Genomic DNA, 18,833 nt, shown 5'->3' with positions numbered 1-18,833 from the left:
TACTTTTTTTTTTCCAACATCTAATCTCTACATAAGAAGTAGTTTGTTTGGTGCAACCCGTTTTAATTTAGTGATGTGTAAATCCCTACCTAGTAAACGCTCATGTCACAACAAGGCTACGTATGAACTGACGAACATCTGGTGCAACCAACTAGCTCCTGAAGTTGATTCTGATGGTGTTGCCTTTGAGCTCTGTTGCTGTCTAGCTATATGAGAACTAAAGAAATGTCAACGTCGGTAAAGCTGGACATCAAGATGCTAAAAAATCTGAATCAATCAATCAGCCAAAGTACTAGACGTTAACTCACTGAAATCATTTTTGGTCCACTGTTAAGAGGTAAGAAACAATAAGTTAACTCACCAACCTGGTAGACTATAGAAGACCAATGTGGTGGATGACAAATTTGGACCACCTGTCCCACAGATCAAGACTGCACTCCAGACTGTGCGCAAGAACCCTATGAACCAAAGAGACAAAAATGGGGGGAAAAAAGACTGGCACATTATCCAAGGAATACCTCATCTGTCAGACATGGACAAGGTGGACATGTACAGCAGGACAGTGACCCTGAATATGCAACCAAAGAGCTTTTAAATAATTTTTTAAAAGAGATGCATATTTCCAAACGAGGTGTTTTATGAGTCCAAACTGTGGAATGTTGTTGACTGAGTCAATCATCCAACGTCAGTCAAATTCACCATGTGTTTCTCTTACAGTAGGCTAGACTGAGGGTCCTGAAACAAGGGGAGAAGAGTGATGGCTGCAGTTCTGGCCTGGCAGTGCATCGCTAACAGAAGTGTCTGGTGATGTGAGAGACGTAGACGTGCAGCCAGTGAATGATTTGCAACCAAGTATAAAATGCCAATGCCAATCACATTTCAGTAAGGATTAACGCCTTCCTGGCACTGAAGCAACCATAAGTCAAATTCTCAAAGGGGTATTTATTGCGCTAATCTAAGAATCAGGTGCAATTAGACTATTGGTCAAATTAAACAATATCTTGCTAAAATTTCTGTGTAATTTAATTCATCTCAGTTTAATTAGTCCGTTCTGTTTGTCAATCAAACCAATGTGGATTGTGAGGCTGCATGAGGTATTCATGCTATTCAACTAAACAGGAACACCTGCAGGAATTTGACGGAGAAGTATACACAGGAAAACCGGGAAAAAAAGAGGCCAGCAGGAGACCTTATGAAGGTGCACCTACAGCTCTGCTCAGATCCCTGTTACAAAAACAAACTTACCTCACTGAGCCTCCAACTCCAACTTCTGCTCACTTTGTGTCATCACCTGGGGCAATCATGATGATCAAACACAAGAGTACCATCAAAAACATAGGAAACCTATTATTAGTCTGTTTAGATTTTCTGTAATACTCACATCAGTCTGTCATGGTTTGTCCATCATTTGTGGAGGAGCCATTCAAAGATAGACTAATGGATGTAGAATGAGGATCACTTTTCAATGTTGAGTTTAAAATAAAGGATAAGTGTCTCCCTCTGGGCTTGAGGCATGCAGACTCACACGTACACAGAGGAACTGACATATTCAAAAACAGAAAAAAAAAACATTTACACAAAGCAAATGTATACCTTCATGGATAGATTAGGACTTCGGCATGATGATCCCAGGTCTCTGACACTTTACCTTTACCCTCTCTGGGTTACATACAGTGAGTGTGCTAGAGTGTACTTTCTTACAAAGGCATCCAGTAAACCTAAATGTGTTTGACTCATGACTGGCCTCTGGCTCCTTCCCAAATTCCCCAAGGCTCGGGTTTTGTGCCATACCCCAATTCTCTGGCACAATCCCCAAGCTGGGAAACAAAGAGAATTCCAGATAAATGAAGACCATACTGTGTTTTCTTTCTCCTAAGGTTGACTATATGTGGTTAAGTGGTCACATGATGCGTGCATGCTTTCAAGGTATCATTTGGGTTTTACTGTGAAGGACCTCTTACAACCTGGTCTGGTGAATCTGATGTTGCAGCGTTCACATGAGTTCCTATGATGGTGGATGGTTATTTACACTTTATATGCAGTGGGAACTAAAAATGCACAGTATAAACGTCCCTGGGATACCTTAGTTTGGCATAGCTGATCAAGGTAATAAAAACAGATTGAGGGTGTGAACTTAATCGTAGGCCTCATTAAATTAGATGTGTCTCACTTAATTCTCATTGCATTATGCAACACATTTTAGTCCTCAAGGATCTACCAGGTATTCCCAGTTTCCCAATATTTCCACTTTCTGGTATTTCCCAGATTGCGGTAATAATTTTATAAAATTCTTCTTTCTTCCTTCTGCTTTTTTTCCTGCTTTACTCCAAGAAGTCATACATGTGGTTTCACGTTATAACATAAGTACTATATGTTCACTTTCTGCTTGCCAAAACTGATTGTAGCTGCCTTGATCTAGTCAGCAGAGAGAAACTCTTCATAAGGTAGGCTTAACTGGGAGACATACGAGAATGTATGCTGCCACTTTGTTGAGTTTTTCTTGAGTTTTCCTAGGCCTCTTGTTATGTTTTATGAGAAAATATTTTGGGTGTGCAAAGCCTGGAGATTTTCAAACTCATTACTTCTGGAGTGCAGCGGAGCTACTGAGGTAGGGAGTAGAGAAACAATAAACAGATCTCAGGGGCGGCAGATGTGTAAGCCTCTTAAGACGAATATGAGTGAGGATGATGTACAATGGTTCTACACATCTGATAAGGTTAAGGAAGTGGATTTCAACAGTAATGTAGAACCACTGATAACATAAAAACTTTTTTTCAATATAGACAAAAGACGCTCTACCTGCTCTTCATTATTCTCCGATCCGATCAGATACAGCAATAAGAGGACACCTCTGCATACAGACATTTATAGAAACCTGCCATAAAGACAGTCATTTCCTGTCTAATTACATTTGCTTTCTAAATCCTGGCAGCATTGATTAATTATTCTTTGTAGTCAAGTATAAAGAGCAATGATATGAGGGGCAGAGACAGACTTTAATGTCACAATAGCAAATTTGATCTCAAACTATGCCACTTCCTGGCACATTTCAGTGCACAGATGGTACATATCTACCGGGGCCCATTGTCTCTCCGACCCTGTCATGCTTCAGAGCTTTACCCTTTCTTGCCTTTGCTTTCTTGACCTGAGCCAGTTACATACTAGAGAGATGTTTCCTCTGCATGTGGAGAAAGGCTGGAAGAGGGTAATAAGACTCTCCAGAAGGACATATGGCCGAGCTGAATTTTTCACCTAAAAGATCATCATTTCAGCATGAGGGTTATCACACTACAGTCAGCAAGACGCTTACCTTATGAGTAACAGCTGAAGCGCCTGGATCCCACATCCAACCGCTTTGTGGTTGCTGTTGAGGGGGATATGGTTTACCAGGATTGATGATTGTCAGCCACTTGAAATTGTATGACCTGCTTGATGCTTCACAGTGAGTGGTAGACTTATGCAAAACCCACATTGTGGTAAAATCTGCATTGTCGAACTCAGCCAGTCAAAGAAAAAAACTAGATTTAAAATGACAATCTGAATTGGACAATAAAGTTGGAATTCAACTTTAGATCCACAGAAAACACAGGCTATATGTTTGAAAGAGACAACCCATGGGTTGATCCTCAAAAACAATTTCCATTCCGAGATAATGGAAATCCTGGAGGTTTTTTTTCATGTTGCATAAAGACAAAAACAAGTGGTTAGCCAAAATTATAAGTATAATAGCCACGGTTACTACTTTGGACTTGAATTTATGGCTTAACCAATTTTTAGGCCTAAAGAAATAAAGTTTTGCACAGGCTGGGTTTTAAAGCACTAAACTTAAAAGCAGGATATGTAATTCCGTGGCAGCGATGTAAATAGGAACTCCTGGCAAAGGGCTAACTATGAAGACATGGCAACTTTTGGAGGAATAATGCAATAATCTGACCATTGACACTGTCTTTACGTTTGAAAAGAAGAGTGTTTGTGGCTTGCACATCTGAAAAATTTAAACATTTAGCATAGTAGATGGTCATGGTCACAGACCTATGTTTCGTTTACATCTTCAGTTTTTTGTCACTATCTACATTACTGATTCACTGAGTGGGTTTGGGCAAACACAGTTTCTCTTCTATATATCTATCTATTTCAATAATTTGTCAGTTATCAACATATTTTGGTAATTTGATTAACAATTAACAATCACATTCTTGTTTATTCCAACCAGCCATTATTGACATACATGCCATGTAGCTCCAGCTGATATGGAGGAGTCAAGAGTATTTATTGACACCTTTTTGGAGACTAAATTAACACATACTTCTCTACCTCTGCAGTAAAAAAAAAAGACTGCTTGGTACTTGTTTTCCCGTCTGAGGCCGGCCCAAGCATATGATGTTGATGACATTTGAAAGAAAGCTGCTGTCATCTTACAGCCAGCTGTTTTGGATATGAAATATGTGTACTGCCACTTTTCACTAGATTTTCTTAATCCCTGCTATCATTTGAAATAATACCAAAACTCCCATGAAAGCACTTAGAAGAAAATCGATTCTTCTAACCACATGTCATGTTTTGTAATAGATGTAATTTCCCATAAATGCCAAATAAAGCACTTGATTTTATATCTTATCTGTATGGTAGGAAGTTTTGAGACTTGGTTTTGGCTCAGTTGACCGGTCCTATTACACACTGCTGAGAGGCCTGGACTATGTTCCTCACTATGTTGACACTTTGGTTGCTGGCCAAGTCATACATCAATATTCAATTTGAATCCCTGTTAAGTCTATCATGATCTTGATCTATCTATTTATGTCAGAGTTTAAAGTAGACTTGATTGTTTGATTACAGCTGGGTGGCAGAGAAAGAAAAAGTAGCTATTGTAGCTTTTCACTGGAATCTAACTCAGGTGAACATTCCCCTTACAGTACTGACAACAAGAAGTTTAAAAGTCTTTATGAATTAGTTATAGATTCAGCTGTTATAATGCTATATCCATCAGAAATAAGGACTAGTAAAGTATCATGTTCCCTGTCCCTCAGTCCATAAAGGTTTTATCACATAAATAACAACCAAAGGATCTTTAAAGTAAAAATGCAGTGCAGTGTGTTTTCTCAATGAGCCATAAACTTCATAGCCATGGAAACATCAAGATTTCAAAGGCGTTTTGGCATATCTGGCTCTTGCACAGGAGTTTAATATTTTTTATTCAAGATTAGATTTCAAGGATTTTAGCAGCGAAACTGTTGTGGTAAATCACAATCTTTAGTCAATCTTTCTCCTCACTAATTATGAAGTCTTTTGAAAAGTTGATAAAAATGGACCTTCTGGACAAGATGAAGCATCTTCTCAAGCTGTTACAGTTTGTATATTGAATCAACAGGGGGCTTCAAGATGCAGCTATAACTCTGCTCAACTTCATTTACAAACACTTAGACTGTAGTAGGAACTGTGCCAGACTATGGTTAATGGAGTTCTCATCAGCTTTTAACACCATACAGCCTCACCTGCTGTTGCAGAAGCTTGTTGAGCATATGGGTTTGGGCATTAACACAATTGGCTGCTGTACCAACAAATCTCAGAGAGTGAGAGGGAATGGATATTTCTCTGGTCTAACTTCAACATGAACCAGTTCTCAACCATTAGACTAAAAACAATCACATTGTGAAGTTTGCAGATGATATGGTTATAGTGAGCCTGCTGAAAGAGGAGAAAACATCCCATGGTCCCTGTCAAGTCCTCTTTACAAGATGGTGTCAGCACCCTATCTGGGGACCAATGATATTATTGATCTTAGACATAAGGAATCTTAGATCTGTCACCACTAAAATTAATGATCAGGATATAAAAATCATTGAAGCCAACAGCACCTTCTTTATCTGAGAAACCAGAAGGCAAAGTTTGATGTAGATAGGTACCGACGACTCAGATTGTTGACCTTTTATTGAGTTGATTTTTACTTTTTCTTGTATCTGTTTCAATCTGTCTGAAATTAAAACATGCACTAACAAAGCTGATCAAGGTTTGTAGCAGTATCACAGGTACTCAACAGAAAAAGACAAGCTCTTTAAAAAAAAAAAAAAAGCTGAATCCATTCTGTCTGACAGCACCCATCCACTGCACCTAGAGTTTCAGACCTTGCCACTAACCGAAACCAGCAGATACAAAACACCCCTTCGTACCGTCAGCCACTTCACTGATAAACGCCAGTGGAAAATAGCCTAGATAAGATTAGCTTGACCACTGCTATTAATTTTAATAGTAGTTTACCTTTTATTGTATTATTTTATTGTATTTCATTGTCTTGTGTGTTTTTATGATGTGTTATTACTGCTGCACAACCACTTGCCCCTCTGGGGACAAATAAAGTTCTGCTTGACTTGACTTGACTTGACTTGTCTTGGAGTATGATTCAGCTCTCTCCACTCCAGACTGTTTTCTTCCATAATCTTGTTGTCATGGTAAATCACTCAATCACTGGGCCATTTGTCCCTCAGGCATGTTTGTCATGTTAAGTCATACAGAAAGTTCAATGTTTACAACATGAATCCATCAACATTAGCGTTATAGAAATATACTAATAATGTGTATTATTTTATCTGTCATGTTTGTCTTTAAATAATAACACAAAAAATTTAAATAAAATAAAATAATACAAATCCCAGGAGTGATTAAGTTGGTAATCAACTTTATCTTTGCATTTCCAAAGTGAAAACACGTTCTGGCTAAACTTTTACTTTAAGCACTCTGAGTTTAGCTTCCCTTCACATATCTGCTGCTAGATATGTCATCATAAATCACATATGGAATAATTTGACATGTTAATTGCAGGGGATATTTATTGCTGACAGAAAAATCTAATATCAATCAAGGGCATGAACAGCATTTGCTGCAGGTAGAGGCATCATGCTACACTAGGTTTTAGCGCCACCAAGTGGTGATTTGATTGTGACGTTGAGAGGCGATGATGGGTGGAAGCAAACCAGCAAAGTCAAATAAAAACTGACCCCAAAAAGGACTTGCAGACAGTGTCATTTTTCTAAAATTGCTACATTAATATTTATGTGATATTTGTGATATTTTATAGCCTAATATAGACATCATAGATTTGGAATTATGTTATCCCCTCTAATTCTCTTTGTTTGCTTTCACCATTATTATGATTGTTATCTCCATCTCATTAATAATTATGACCTTACACGATCAGCACCACTCTCTACCACTCTACAAGCAAGTATAACGTCATGAATGATTAGGTTACTTTAAATTCGTGTTATTTAGGTTTAATACAGTTCATGGCCTAAACCTGTGCTGAAGACCTGTAAATGCTACGGAAAGAACACTAGCACAATCTTCCCCAGTGCGGTTACCGTGGCAACGGCTGTTGTCAAACACGCGCTGAAGCATTGTGGGGTGAAAGCAGACTATCGCTTAAAAACACTTACTTACACATATTTAATGTTGATACAATTGCAGTAACCGCCGTGATTTGCGACCATTTCATGGTGTGTGAATCCATGTCAAAGTACAAGGTAAAGAGAAATCGCTGTGTGCAAATTCTTTAGGCTTTTGTTGTAGGCTTTCTGTTTACATGATAATAGACGTGGAAGTGATATATGATTTAGCTCTTGCTAGCCGAGTTCTACGTGAAGAGTATCAGTAAGTTCATGAAAAAGAAAACCTCTATTCGTCTCTTCTCACTACCTGGTTGGAAGAATTAGCAAATAGCTTGGTAGTAGTTAGGGTTAGTTTGAATGCAAAGGTAACTTCATACAGGAGAGGCACAAACTGGGGCTAGGTCAGAGTTAGCTTGTGACCTTAGCTAGTATTAAGGAAGCCAGAGGAGGTGAGAGAAGTTAGGACAAAGTGCAAAAAAAAAAAAAATTACTTTGTACTTAGATCAAGGGATTTACATCTTGGTTTGCTTTCTTCACCTTTGCAGACATCTGGATATAAAGGTTCATATGACTGTGGCAAAAACGAGGAGCGGTGAGTTTTGTTTCAAATTGACTGTGAACAGTTATTCACAAGTGCCGCTCACACTGATTATGTTGTAATGTGTTCTCAGGGAGGGAAGAAGTTGCGTACGTTACAAATGTGGCTTACTCAACACCATACAGGATGTCCTGCGCCAAAGACCAGGCTGGGTTGAAGTCAAAGAGTGAGTAGGGTTGTCTGTTTGTCATCACACCAGCATCTTTGTTGAATTTATTAGCTTGTGTATGTTATCTATTGTCGCTCTCACAGTGATGGAGAATGGGATTTCAACTGGTGTGATGTGGGCTGGCTCAGGGAGAATTTTGATCATTCCTATATGGAGGAACATGTAAGGATAAACCACTTCCGCAACCATTATGAGGTGAGATAGCCTTAGTCTAGCATGCTTTGAGACTAGAAACCGGAGATTTTAGCAGTAATATGCACATATCATTCAAATCAAAAGTCATGTAGTATTTTTGTGTTTCTTTGTTTTATGTTACAGCTGACTCGCAAAAACCTTATGGTGAAAAACCTGAAAAGATACAGGAAAAATCTTGAAAGGGATATTGGCCATATGGAAGCTTCCAAATGTGATTTTTTCCCCTGCACCTTTGCATTGCCCAGCGAGTATCATCTCTTTGTAGAGGAATTCAAAAGAAGCCCTGGCAGCACCTGGATCATGAAGCCGGTTAGCTAAAGTACACTACAGATGTAATCCTGTGCAATAAAATGATCTTTAATTCAGTATTTAGATGACCCCAGAGATCTGAGTAACTGAAATTAAGTTAGTACCAAACTGAATTTAAAGCCATGAGAATTTACTTGCATCTTTCTTCAGGTAGCAAAATCTCAAGGGAAAGGCATTTTCCTATTCAGGAAACTGAAAGATATCATGGATTGGAAGAAGGTGAGGTATACTGATTTCATCAAGGAATTGCGTGCAAATTAAATGAATAAAACACACACACACACACACACACACACACACATGCACACACACATATTAATACTGTGCCCACACAGGATGGCACCCGCTCAGAGGAACAGAAGGATGCAGCTCAAGTGGAAAGCTATGTGGCACAACGCTACATAGAGAACCCCTACCTAATTAATGGTAATAAACTGATTGAAAAATACATTTTATTGTAAATCCCATTCTGGACAACCATCAAATGTTCTAAAAAAATAATTTTAGAAGACTTAAAAAAGATGAGCTGAAAAAGAGGATGAATGAGCAAATAGAAGTTTAACTCTACTTGCTTAAGTTCGTTTTATGCTTTTTATCTCCACAGGTAGGAAATTTGATCTGAGGGTCTATGTGCTGGTCACATCAGTATGTATCGAACATTGTAAATCACAATATTTTATACAGATTGTATGTTTTTCAGCATGCATTGAGTGAGTGTGCTCGTGTGTGTTTAAGTATGTTCCCTTGAAGGCCTGGCTGTATCGAGATGGCTTTGCCCGCTTCTCAAGCACCCGCTTCTCCCTTAGCAGTATTGATGACAAGTGTATCCTTTTTTTGGTGTCAAGACATTTTGTCACAATTTATTTGAATGTTGTAACACTTATGTGACAGTGTGGTTCTCAGTTTTTAGTACCAACAATTCTCTCAGCAAGTTGAGCCTTTGTCTAATGAAATATTCAAGCAAAGTCTGTCTTAAATAGCCCAGCTTGACCTAATTTCTGAGGCTGTTGTTCCTAATTTTGTCGCTTTCATCCACATCCCTGTGGAAGGCATGATTATATCATTAAAGTTCCCAAATTCTCCTTAGTGCTTCTTTTCAGATATGCATCTCACCAATGTGGCTGTTCAGAAAACAGCTCCTGACTATGATCCTGAAAAGGTGTGTAATTGAATAACCTCAAAGAATAGGTAATAGATTGTGATATATTTATATAGGTTTTTCTTAAACTTCTCTCCTTCAACTAATTTTATCTCTTCTTTTTTGGCTGTATTGTTTTATAGGGGTGTAAGTGGCAGATGCAGCAGCTTCGAAGATACCTGACTGCAAAACATGGCAGAGAGATGGTAGAAACCCTGTTTAATGAGATGGATAACATCTTTGTTCGCAGTCTGCAAAGTGTACAAAAGGTCATTATAAATGACAAACACTGCTTTGAGCTCTACGGGTATGACATTCTACTGGATCAGAACCTCAAACCGTAAGTGCTCACAAATATAGTGTATGCAAGTCAACACAGAGCATCACCCAGTACACATTTTCACTTGCAAACATGCTCTCCGAAGGCATGCATGCTCACAAATAAGCAGAGACACAGCACATGCACAGACAAGCAAACACAGCACACATTATGTGACTTGCCATCATGGATGCTTCAAAACAAAGCTATAAATCAGGCAGAAACAACTACGTATGAATGACAACTCTACACAGCATATCTGAAAACCTGCAATAATCCTGCTGTAAATAACACACACTAATGACAGTGCAAATATTGTAACATACATTCACTAGCATGTGCATAACATACAATCTTCTACTGCATTTATGGCCTAATGCCAGTTCAAAAGGCTATGTTAATGTGAATGTGAACGTCATCACCTCCCATCTCTTTGAAGGTGGTTAATTGAGGTGAATGCCTCTCCGTCACACACGCCCAGTAGTCAAGAGGATTACGAGATGAAGTGCAGACTACTGGAAGACACTTTGAATGTTGTTGATATGGAGGGAAGGTAAAAGCCTCTTTCTCATCAAGTGTTTAACTGTGTCAGCAGGGAACAAGGCGCAAGGGCTTTCTGTCTCTCTACTCATTATAGACATCACATTCTTTATTGATATTCACTAATTCATCAAAATTTGGAAGCATAATCTTTGCACATTTATGGCATATCTGAAAGTTAAGAACATAGGTAGAAAGATATGTTTCTTTTTTCTGTTTCTGCCATACTGCTGCTGAGTTCAAATTAACTGGGGTTTTCCTCATTAGGCTGACGGGCAAGGAGAAAAGAGTGGGTGGCTATGATCTCATGTGGAACGATGGGCCTGTCTATAGGGAAGATGTCAACCTGGAAACATTTGGCAGTTCATGTTTCACTGCCAACACACATTTAGGTATCTGAACTGGGCAAACTTTTTGAGGCAACTGTTTGTGAGATAAAAAAAAAAGTTCTGAAAAGTATGAAAAGTATACATGAAATTAAGACTATGGTATTTGATCATGTGATTATATGGAAAAGTCTTCATCATTCCTTTTGTTACTAATTACTGCAAATATATGCTTGTTCTTTGTTTTAGGGTGTGTGAATGACAGAGAGAAGCAGCTTCGCCGACTACTAAAACCATTTCCAGGCCAGAAGAGGATGTAATCACACTCCTAATTTCTACACCTGTACCCTAGTAGTTAGTGTGCAAGACTTTGTCGTCATCGTGGCTTCTAGGTGTGTGTGTTTGGGAGTAGACAGGCTCCAGTGAACACAAATAACTGTTAAAAAAAATAGTAATGCTTTCTTAATTAGTTCTCTGTGATGATCCAACCTTGGTTAAAATCTGAATATGCTAAGAAAAACCATAATGTCTTAAAAATACTAAAAACCTTGTCATACCTTAGACTGCAGAGTTCAAAGAGAAGTATGCTGGTATGCAGTATTGATGCAGTAATGATTTAATGACCATGAGTGTAGCTGGGTGTGTTTGGGTAGTGCAGTGTGTCAGTAATAAAGACAGTTGTGAATTCTGTCCAGTGTCTTAAAGTGCTCCTAAGAATGACCAACAGATAATGTCCTTTGTGTGCAAAACATTTATTTCTATGCCTTACAAATACCTGCATTCAACACTGAGAAAATACATACCACAATCTTTCGGCGTGCGTGTCAACATAATGTACACATTTATAATAACATCGCCACTCCGGCCCCTTACCTATGGCTTTGATACTTTACATGAATGTTAAGTAAAGAGGTGCAATCTGAATACATATCACATAATTTACATCAATGAAGTGTTTCTGTGTATCATTTGCACGTGGTATATCACAAGATACACATAAGACTCTAATGTAAACACAGTGCTCTGAAGACTTCAAATGTTGTTAAAGCCTAACAGCTATGATGTGTTGAAATTTCAATGAATCCTCAGAATGACCAATCGTACAGCAACAATAGACATAAAGTTACATTCAGCTCTTTTACTAAATGTTTTCTTTTTGTGCATGATAATGTAAACATAACAATGAAGATGATGAATACAAGTCAACCACAACACTTTTCATAAATATAACTATGGTATATAAAATTTGGAAAAATATGCATTTACATTCGTAGCAAACATTACACCATCTTCAATGATATAAAGAGCTCAGCTCTATGCAAAATACAGTTTATTATCCTAGACTACAATTCAAGCTGTTCAAACATGAAAAGCCCTTGTAACCAAAAATGTAAAACCATTGCACAAATATGTCTCAAACAAATTACATTACTGATCACACTACCACTTATTGCATCTCCTTCTTTTCAGCCAAAAATGCTTTAACTGAACATGTCTTAAAATATGAGGCACAAAAGAAAAGATAAAAAGCAACATCAAGTAAAGTAAGAGCATTGAAAACAAATACATTCCTACATCAAAAACTCCACTAGTAACGGCTACAGTTGTATTCGATGATTAAAATGCAATGATCTGTGTGAAACTTCACTATGGATTACTTATGCTGGAAGCTGTCCAGCAGTACAGTGGATGCTTATTTTATGCCTACTTCGACATTAGTAGCACACTAAAAGATGCAATGTAAGAGTAGTACAGTGTTCAGTTTACATAAAAGCTGTTTTTTAGAGTTCTAGTAGTGTTTAGGTTCATAACGAGCCTTCTTCATTTGAAGTAAAATGCAGTGTGTATAATTCTGCTCTATTTAAGTGCCATACATGTTATTCTATCTCTATTCTACCTGCTCAGTTTCTGATAGTTTTGACCTTTTGACGGCTGTACACCACTGACTGATTTCGACTGCTGTACAACAGTTACAACATGTTCGTATTACACAGATTACACAGAAAGCAAGCATAGGTTCAAGCTCCTGTACCAAGTAACCACTCAGTAAAGCGCTAAAGTGAAGGTCTATAAGGGTTACTTTGCAACAAAGTGCACATTTTTTGTCTTGCCATTCTGCTTACTATTAAGCGGTGCTTTGGAGATGGACTGTGGCTCTTTAGCAGCTCTTTTCATGGCAGTTTTAGAGGCCTGCCCTCCTGCCTCTGTCCTCTGCCAGTCCTTCTCCACTCTCTTGGAGGTGATGACCTCTCTCTTACTTGCAGCAAAAACACGTTTCTCTGCACCGGCTGCTTTAATGCCACCAGACTCCTTTTTAACATCTGTCTCAGAGTTAGCTCTGACGCGGGTTTTCCTCACCTGACCTCTACAGTTTGGGTTAGATTCCTGGGTTTGCTTTCGGGCATTGCCTGCAGCCTGCATGTGCCTGATATGACTCCTTCCAGCTGATGGGCTAACTGGAGTCTGGGCTCCTCCTCCACCCCCACCTTGCCCTCCTGGGCTCCTACCTTCCGTGGAGGGTGCTCGGGTCTCGCTGCTGCTCCGCTTTGCTGGCGCCCCAGGTCTGGCTCTGCGCTCAAGCAGTGGGCTAAGCCGTGAGTGGCGCTGGTAGGCGTAGGCAGAGCAGCTTCCATTGCACATTGGGTAGCGAATGTGACAGTGTGGGCAAACTGGAAAGCGGGAGACGTGGTGCTGGGTTGAGGCAGGCGATGGGGGGTTGTTGACAGGTGCAAATGGGAAGGATCGCTGGCTGTGCCGCAGCCCTTTGGGGGAGTTGAGTCGGGATGGTGGAGCTGTGTGAGGCCTGGGTGGGTGAGCTGTGGTAGCAGTGGGGAAGCCCTGTGGCCTTGAACGACTCCCAGGCGGACGGCTGCTCTCCGCTTGCACTGTTTGGATCTGGAGCCACTCCAGCTGCAGCAGCCTCTCCAGGTACTTCTCTAAGGGCCCTACAGGCTTGGGCCGGGGGGCACCACGGCCCTCTGTGTGAAGAAACACTGCCAGCTGTCTCAGACTCCAGCTGTTGAAAGGAGGAGGCAGAAAGTCTTGGTAGCTATAGTTGGGTTTTTCACTCTCATCTTCATCACCCACTGTCCCACGGGGTCCTGGGAAGTCTGGGGGAAAGTCATTGGTGTTGATGACCTCGGCCCGGAGGTTGAGGTGAGGAGGGGTGCAGGGGGTACAGGGAGAGGGCAGTACAGGCAGCCTCTCAGAGTCTGACAGATCACTGGCACTGTCAGTGTCCTCATCCTTCTGGTTGTAGTGCTGGTGTAGTGCCTCTGGGGTGGGGGCTGGGGAGTGTGTTAGGGGGTGTGCTGGCATGTGTCGTAGCCCTGATATTGGGGAGAGAGGCAGGGACAGGGCTCGCCGATTTTTCCCCATCCCCCCACGATTGGGCTGTAGCTCATTGCTGCATTGTGACATCCGCTGATTCTCTCGCTTTTCCTCTTTCCTCTGCGCAGATGAGTGCTTGCGGAGTTGAGGTCTCAAATCTCCTTCTTCTTCTGGGCTGTAAAGAGAAACAGACAGGTGTAAGGAAAAGCTGCTGGGGATTTAGGGATTTACTGTACCGGAAGCAAAGCATTCAATGAGAATGTGCACGCTCCTCCACACATACCTGGAGAGTTTGCTTGTGTTCCGTGTGGTGCCAGATTTGACCCTTCCACCTTTTGACTGTGCACCCTGGAAAACAATACAGAGATTGTTAGATTTTGTGAAGAATGTCTCTCTTTATATGTGCTACTTTGCCATTCTTTCACCTTCTGCGCTGTCGTCACCGTGTCCTTATCCTGACCTGGTCCTGGGGGGGCATTTTTCATTTGGCCCACTGCTTTCTTCATCTTATTACCTTTCTTTGAACTGTGGAGACATGATAGCGGGTTGTCAGACTCGTCTCTAACCCATGACTGAGACAAAACATGACACGTTTAATTCTGTCTTAAGCATTTTCACTGTAAAATCAGGCGTACCTGGTCACTGGTCCGCTATTTTCAGTATTTTTTACGCGAATCTTCTCTTTGGAGACGACGCGTTTCAGTGTCGTGGATGCCGTGCGTTCCTGCATGATGGGCCCCATGTTGCAGGTCGCCAAGGGGGATGTTGTTCTGTATCCGGCACAATGAAATGATACGGTAGCTAAAGAACCCCACCGACATCCCGGATCAGATACTCTATTCTGAGAATGAGGCTAAAAACACCCATTTTCTTAAAAGTGCTGCAATGCATCATGCGCAGATGTCGACAGTCGGTTCTCCACTGCAGGTTTAACTCGTCCTTGCGTTTGTCGTCGACCCGCCTCGCTGTTTGAACGACGACTGAGCGATTGTTTTAATGTGGGGCTGACAGCAGGCGTTTCGGTTTTTCGACTGTCATCTTTCTCGCCGTCAAAAACGCAAGACGGTCTGGCACCGCAGACGCTTTGTTTGGCTCGCCGTCCCAGTCAGACTGGTTTGTTTACCTGCTGCTCTGACTGGTTCGCAGCTTGCGTCGAAGTGCGCATCAGAGGTGCATCATGGGACTTGAAGTGCAGGCATGTCAGCCGCTCTCTCAAATGAGACATGCAAACGCTGTCCAATGAGTCCACTTACTACTTATAGGTACAACTGCAATCGGGGCGAAGGTCAACTCTATGTTTGAAGGAAGCAGTTAAAAATAATGCACAAAACGGTTATTGTTAATCATGAATTACTCTATCTCCCATGCGACATCAGTGGGGTTCTGGTCAGTTTGCAGCTTCCTACTAGCTGCGCGCATGTTAGCAGATCTCAATCGAGAGCCCTCTACTAACATGTACGTGTTTGACCGTCATGAAGGTGGCTACTGATTACAGATCATATAATGTGATCACGGCCGATGGCGGAGACTCCATGACGTACGTAAACGCGCAGCCCTCATAAATACTACTTTAAACGGAGGACCAAGCAGGCTACATCCTGCAGCTTTAGACGTAACTAACGCTTCACATCTTTATATGGTGAGGTGATGTCAGCGTCTAATTTTATTGAGGCATATTTCAGTAGTGCAACAACTGCAACTGAGAGAGGGAGAGATTGAAACTGTATTTAGTCAGGCCAGGCACGTACTCCCATGGTACACGCCCACTCTCTTTCCTGCAGTGAGTGTTTCTGCCTTGTGAAATTTAAAACAACGAAAAAGCTGTTCGCTTAGATTTGCAGCACACCATCATGCAAGTTTAGGTAAAAAAAAAAAAAAAAAAAAAAGAGTACACTAACATTAGATCTTGGACATTATGCTTTTGGTTGGAGTGCATTTGTTGGGGATGAATGTGACATATTACTGATGAATTATGCTTCATAACTTTCTTTACAGGCAGGCAGGACATCAGTTCTTGCAGAACATGGATAGAGCGTGGTTTATTGGACACGAGAGGATTCCCTCTACAAAATCTGAACAGCAGATGTCCAGCTCTTACAGCGGCGTCTCAAGGCCCTGCATGACTATCAACTTGACTGAAATGCTGCAAGCTGACAAGCCTGATGCAGTAAAGAAGCCAATTCCCATCCGCCCCCCAAGCTCCAGAGTCTCCCCACTGAGGAACAAAGAGTTCCATCGTTGTCTCTCCTGTGAACCAACGCCTAAACCAATCATTCGTCAACGGTCACACTCTCTGCCTTCCACCACGCAGAAGAAGAAACAATGTAGGAATGTTGGTGTGCGGTTTGTGGACTCTTTGGGCCTCAACCTGGAAGACATCAGGCTTTTCAAATCTGGAGAGGATCCCTTTGTACCACACCATGTTACCTTTAAATTGTTGATGGGTGCGGAGTTGGCAGATGGAAGGCATCTGGAGATTTCCTTGCCATACATGAAGCCAGTTTTTTCCCAGCAACCTGGCGACCAGCCAGGATTCCTGCATCGTCTCTATGAGCAGAAAGTGTGTCTAGAGAGCGTCCTGTGTTTTGAACTGGGTGTCATTGGAATCACCCAGGTCATCAATTTGGACTTTGAGAAAGATGTCACAGCTCGCTATTCATTTACAGAGTGGAAGAGCTGCACAGAGACAAAGGCCTCGTGGGTGTCCACCATCACCAAAACCTGGGAAGGAGGAGGGGGCCAGCTCAGTTGTGATACATTTCGTTTCCACCTGCCTGTTCCTCCCTTCCTGCAGCCAGGAGCGGTGTTAGAGTTTGCAATTCAGTACAAAGTCTGTGGGGCTGAATACTGGGACAACAATGATGGCGAGAATTATAAGTTAGTTTGCCATAACTACAAGCTCACTGTGCCCAAAGAATGCGAGGATAGCATGGTGCACTTCATTTAGGATGCTGACTTAAGATAGAAGAATTCTGTTAGAAGCGTTTTATGACTGTTGTCAGCAAGGTCTATTAAAATGTATAACAGCATTGTCACATAATGTTCCTTATGTCAGACTAATGCTAACAGAGGATTTCTTTGAATCAGGTTAGATTCAATATTAACTGACGGGGTGAAATTAACAAACATTAGCGCTCTTAAGCCTGATGCTCACTTTAGTGCCACAGTTTTATTTCTGTGATTTCTTTTTAATAACTGCACTGTAACATTCACTTTTCCTAGCTATTTAGACAAAAGTTGCACTTTAATGTGGGAACATCCAATGGAGATGACACCCACTGAGTGTAATATAAATATGGAGCACTTCACTGTTTTCTTCCAGCTGTGTATTTGACATAGAAAATAGTTTAATTAATTATAATTTTATATAATGCAGGAATTTGGTCTGCTGATGAATCATTTTGCTTTGTATTCAGAGTTTATTTTTGAGTCAAATATCCAAACCATGCAATAGATAAGATTTTATTGTCTTATAATGAATAAAAAATGAATGCTTATTTTGTTAAACAATAAAGCACAATTGCACATAATGTTCAGCTTGTATTATTATTAATATTTATCCGTGGTAGCTATCCTCTCCTAGCTTCTGTGACTCAGTGGGCTTTCTCCTAGCATTTTTTTATCAGCTTTTCTGAAAAACTATTCAAAACATATCGACAAACGTGACAAAATATTTCAAACATTACATCTTTTTTTTCTATATGTTCAGCTAAATTGGAGTAAACTACTGGGCGATTTGAGGTAAAGTGGGATTTTCTTTTTTTCTGGTAGATCTCTCTTTAAACTATAAAGGTCTGTCTGATGTTGGGGAATAGTGATAGTTCATTTACCTTTTTTGACATTTTTTGTGTAGTTAACTACTGAAACTACAAACTGTTTTAGGCCATAAAAGGAAAGGAATGACCCCTTTTCTTTCATCCTGACCATCCTGGCATATCCAGGCAATGCCTTCACCAGGCAGGCAACACCACAAGCCTGACCTTTGTGTAGCGCATGTGCAAAAGCCAAGAGTGTGTGTTGCTCAGTGCTCACACTATACAACATCATCATGGGTAAGCCTCCTGAACCTCAGCCTGTAGAAGAATCAACATGGCCATACTTGAGCAATAATTGTATACACAAACCAAAGCTGACATTCCAGCACTTTCACCAGTCTTTTCATTTTTTGGTTTATGGATTACCTCTGAACAAGTAGGTTCTTTTCGCGATAAAATTTACTGAGTGGCATTTTTTCACTGGCATGTGACTTTATTCGCACTATATTTTGTTATAATTTTGTATCACATGTATATATTGTCAATTTTATCATTTTTGTACAAAGTATTCTGAGCTATGTTTCTAAGTAGTATTACTTAACTAAACTAGATTTCTCTAGCTTTGTTGTAGTTCAACTTCTTCCAACATAAAGCAACTGGTAACTTGTGAAGCTATGCTTTCAATGCAGGTTCCCGAATACAGGGTTTGTCCAACTAAAGTGATGTTCTTTTCATTTAAACAGGTTCTTGTCTACACGCCTACAGTGAAATC

At 40.6% G+C, this 18,833-nt stretch overlaps 3 protein-coding genes across 9 annotated transcripts in view; 2 read left to right on the top strand and 1 right to left on the bottom strand.

Moving 5' to 3' along the window:
• The window catches only part of ttll9 (tubulin tyrosine ligase-like family, member 9), a 67,186-nt gene extending 55,520 nt beyond the window's left edge, over positions 1-11,666 (top strand). The window contains exons 1-14 of one of the 3 annotated variants that reach the window (XM_071475865.1): positions 7,290-7,517; positions 7,928-7,974; positions 8,054-8,146; positions 8,233-8,344; positions 8,468-8,653; positions 8,804-8,872; positions 8,989-9,079; positions 9,258-9,298; positions 9,389-9,476; positions 9,754-9,812; positions 9,935-10,131; positions 10,550-10,663; positions 10,918-11,042; positions 11,226-11,666. In XM_071475865.1, coding sequence (XP_071331966.1) covers positions 7,488-7,517; positions 7,928-7,974; positions 8,054-8,146; positions 8,233-8,344; positions 8,468-8,653; positions 8,804-8,872; positions 8,989-9,079; positions 9,258-9,298; positions 9,389-9,476; positions 9,754-9,812; positions 9,935-10,131; positions 10,550-10,663; positions 10,918-11,042; positions 11,226-11,296 — 1,323 coding nt within the window. In that variant the 5' untranslated portion in view covers positions 7,290-7,487 and the 3' untranslated portion in view covers positions 11,297-11,666. Of the gene's footprint in view, positions 1-7,289; positions 7,518-7,927; positions 7,975-8,053; positions 8,147-8,232; positions 8,345-8,467; positions 8,654-8,803; positions 8,873-8,988; positions 9,080-9,257; positions 9,299-9,388; positions 9,477-9,753; positions 9,813-9,934; positions 10,132-10,549; positions 10,664-10,917; positions 11,043-11,225 lie in introns of those variants that run through there. The other 2 variants (XM_071475864.1, XM_071475866.1) reach the window with 2 other exon arrangements.
• Positions 11,667-11,712: 46 nt separating this feature from the next.
• fam217ba (family with sequence similarity 217 member Ba) lies at positions 11,713-15,638 on the bottom strand. Its single transcript, XM_071475861.1, has 4 exons — positions 14,942-15,638; positions 14,732-14,831; positions 14,590-14,654; positions 11,713-14,481 (listed from the first exon to the last, which is right to left on the bottom strand). Exons 1-4 carry the CDS (start codon positions 15,046-15,048, stop codon positions 13,053-13,055), a joined length of 1,701 nt encoding a protein of 566 aa, XP_071331962.1. The 5' UTR covers positions 15,049-15,638; the 3' UTR covers positions 11,713-13,052.
• A 17-nt stretch (positions 15,639-15,655) lies between these two features.
• On the top strand, positions 15,656-17,836 carry ppp1r3da (protein phosphatase 1, regulatory subunit 3Da). Of its 5 annotated transcripts, none has more exons than XM_071475868.1 (2): positions 15,656-15,843; positions 16,302-17,836. In XM_071475868.1, the coding sequence occupies exons 1-2, from the start codon at positions 15,779-15,781 to the stop codon at positions 17,251-17,253; spliced, it is 1,017 nt and encodes a 338-aa protein (XP_071331969.1). In that variant the 5' UTR covers positions 15,656-15,778; the 3' UTR covers positions 17,254-17,836. The 5 variants fall into 5 exon arrangements, with proteins under 5 accessions (XP_071331969.1, XP_071331971.1, XP_071331970.1 ...); XM_071475870.1 differs by having other exon boundaries at positions 15,704-15,843; positions 16,306-17,836; XM_071475869.1 differs by having other exon boundaries at positions 15,835-15,945.
• The last annotated feature ends 997 nt before the right edge of the window (positions 17,837-18,833 follow it).

Source organism: Trachinotus anak, unplaced genomic scaffold (assembly GCF_046630095.1).
Source record: "Trachinotus anak isolate AG129_WGS33_773 ecotype Australia unplaced genomic scaffold, CSIRO_AGI_Tana_v1 ptg000004l, whole genome shotgun sequence".
NCBI lineage: Eukaryota > Metazoa > Chordata > Actinopteri > Carangiformes > Carangidae > Trachinotus > Trachinotus anak.
This window is presented reverse-complemented; position numbering and strand designations above follow the sequence as displayed.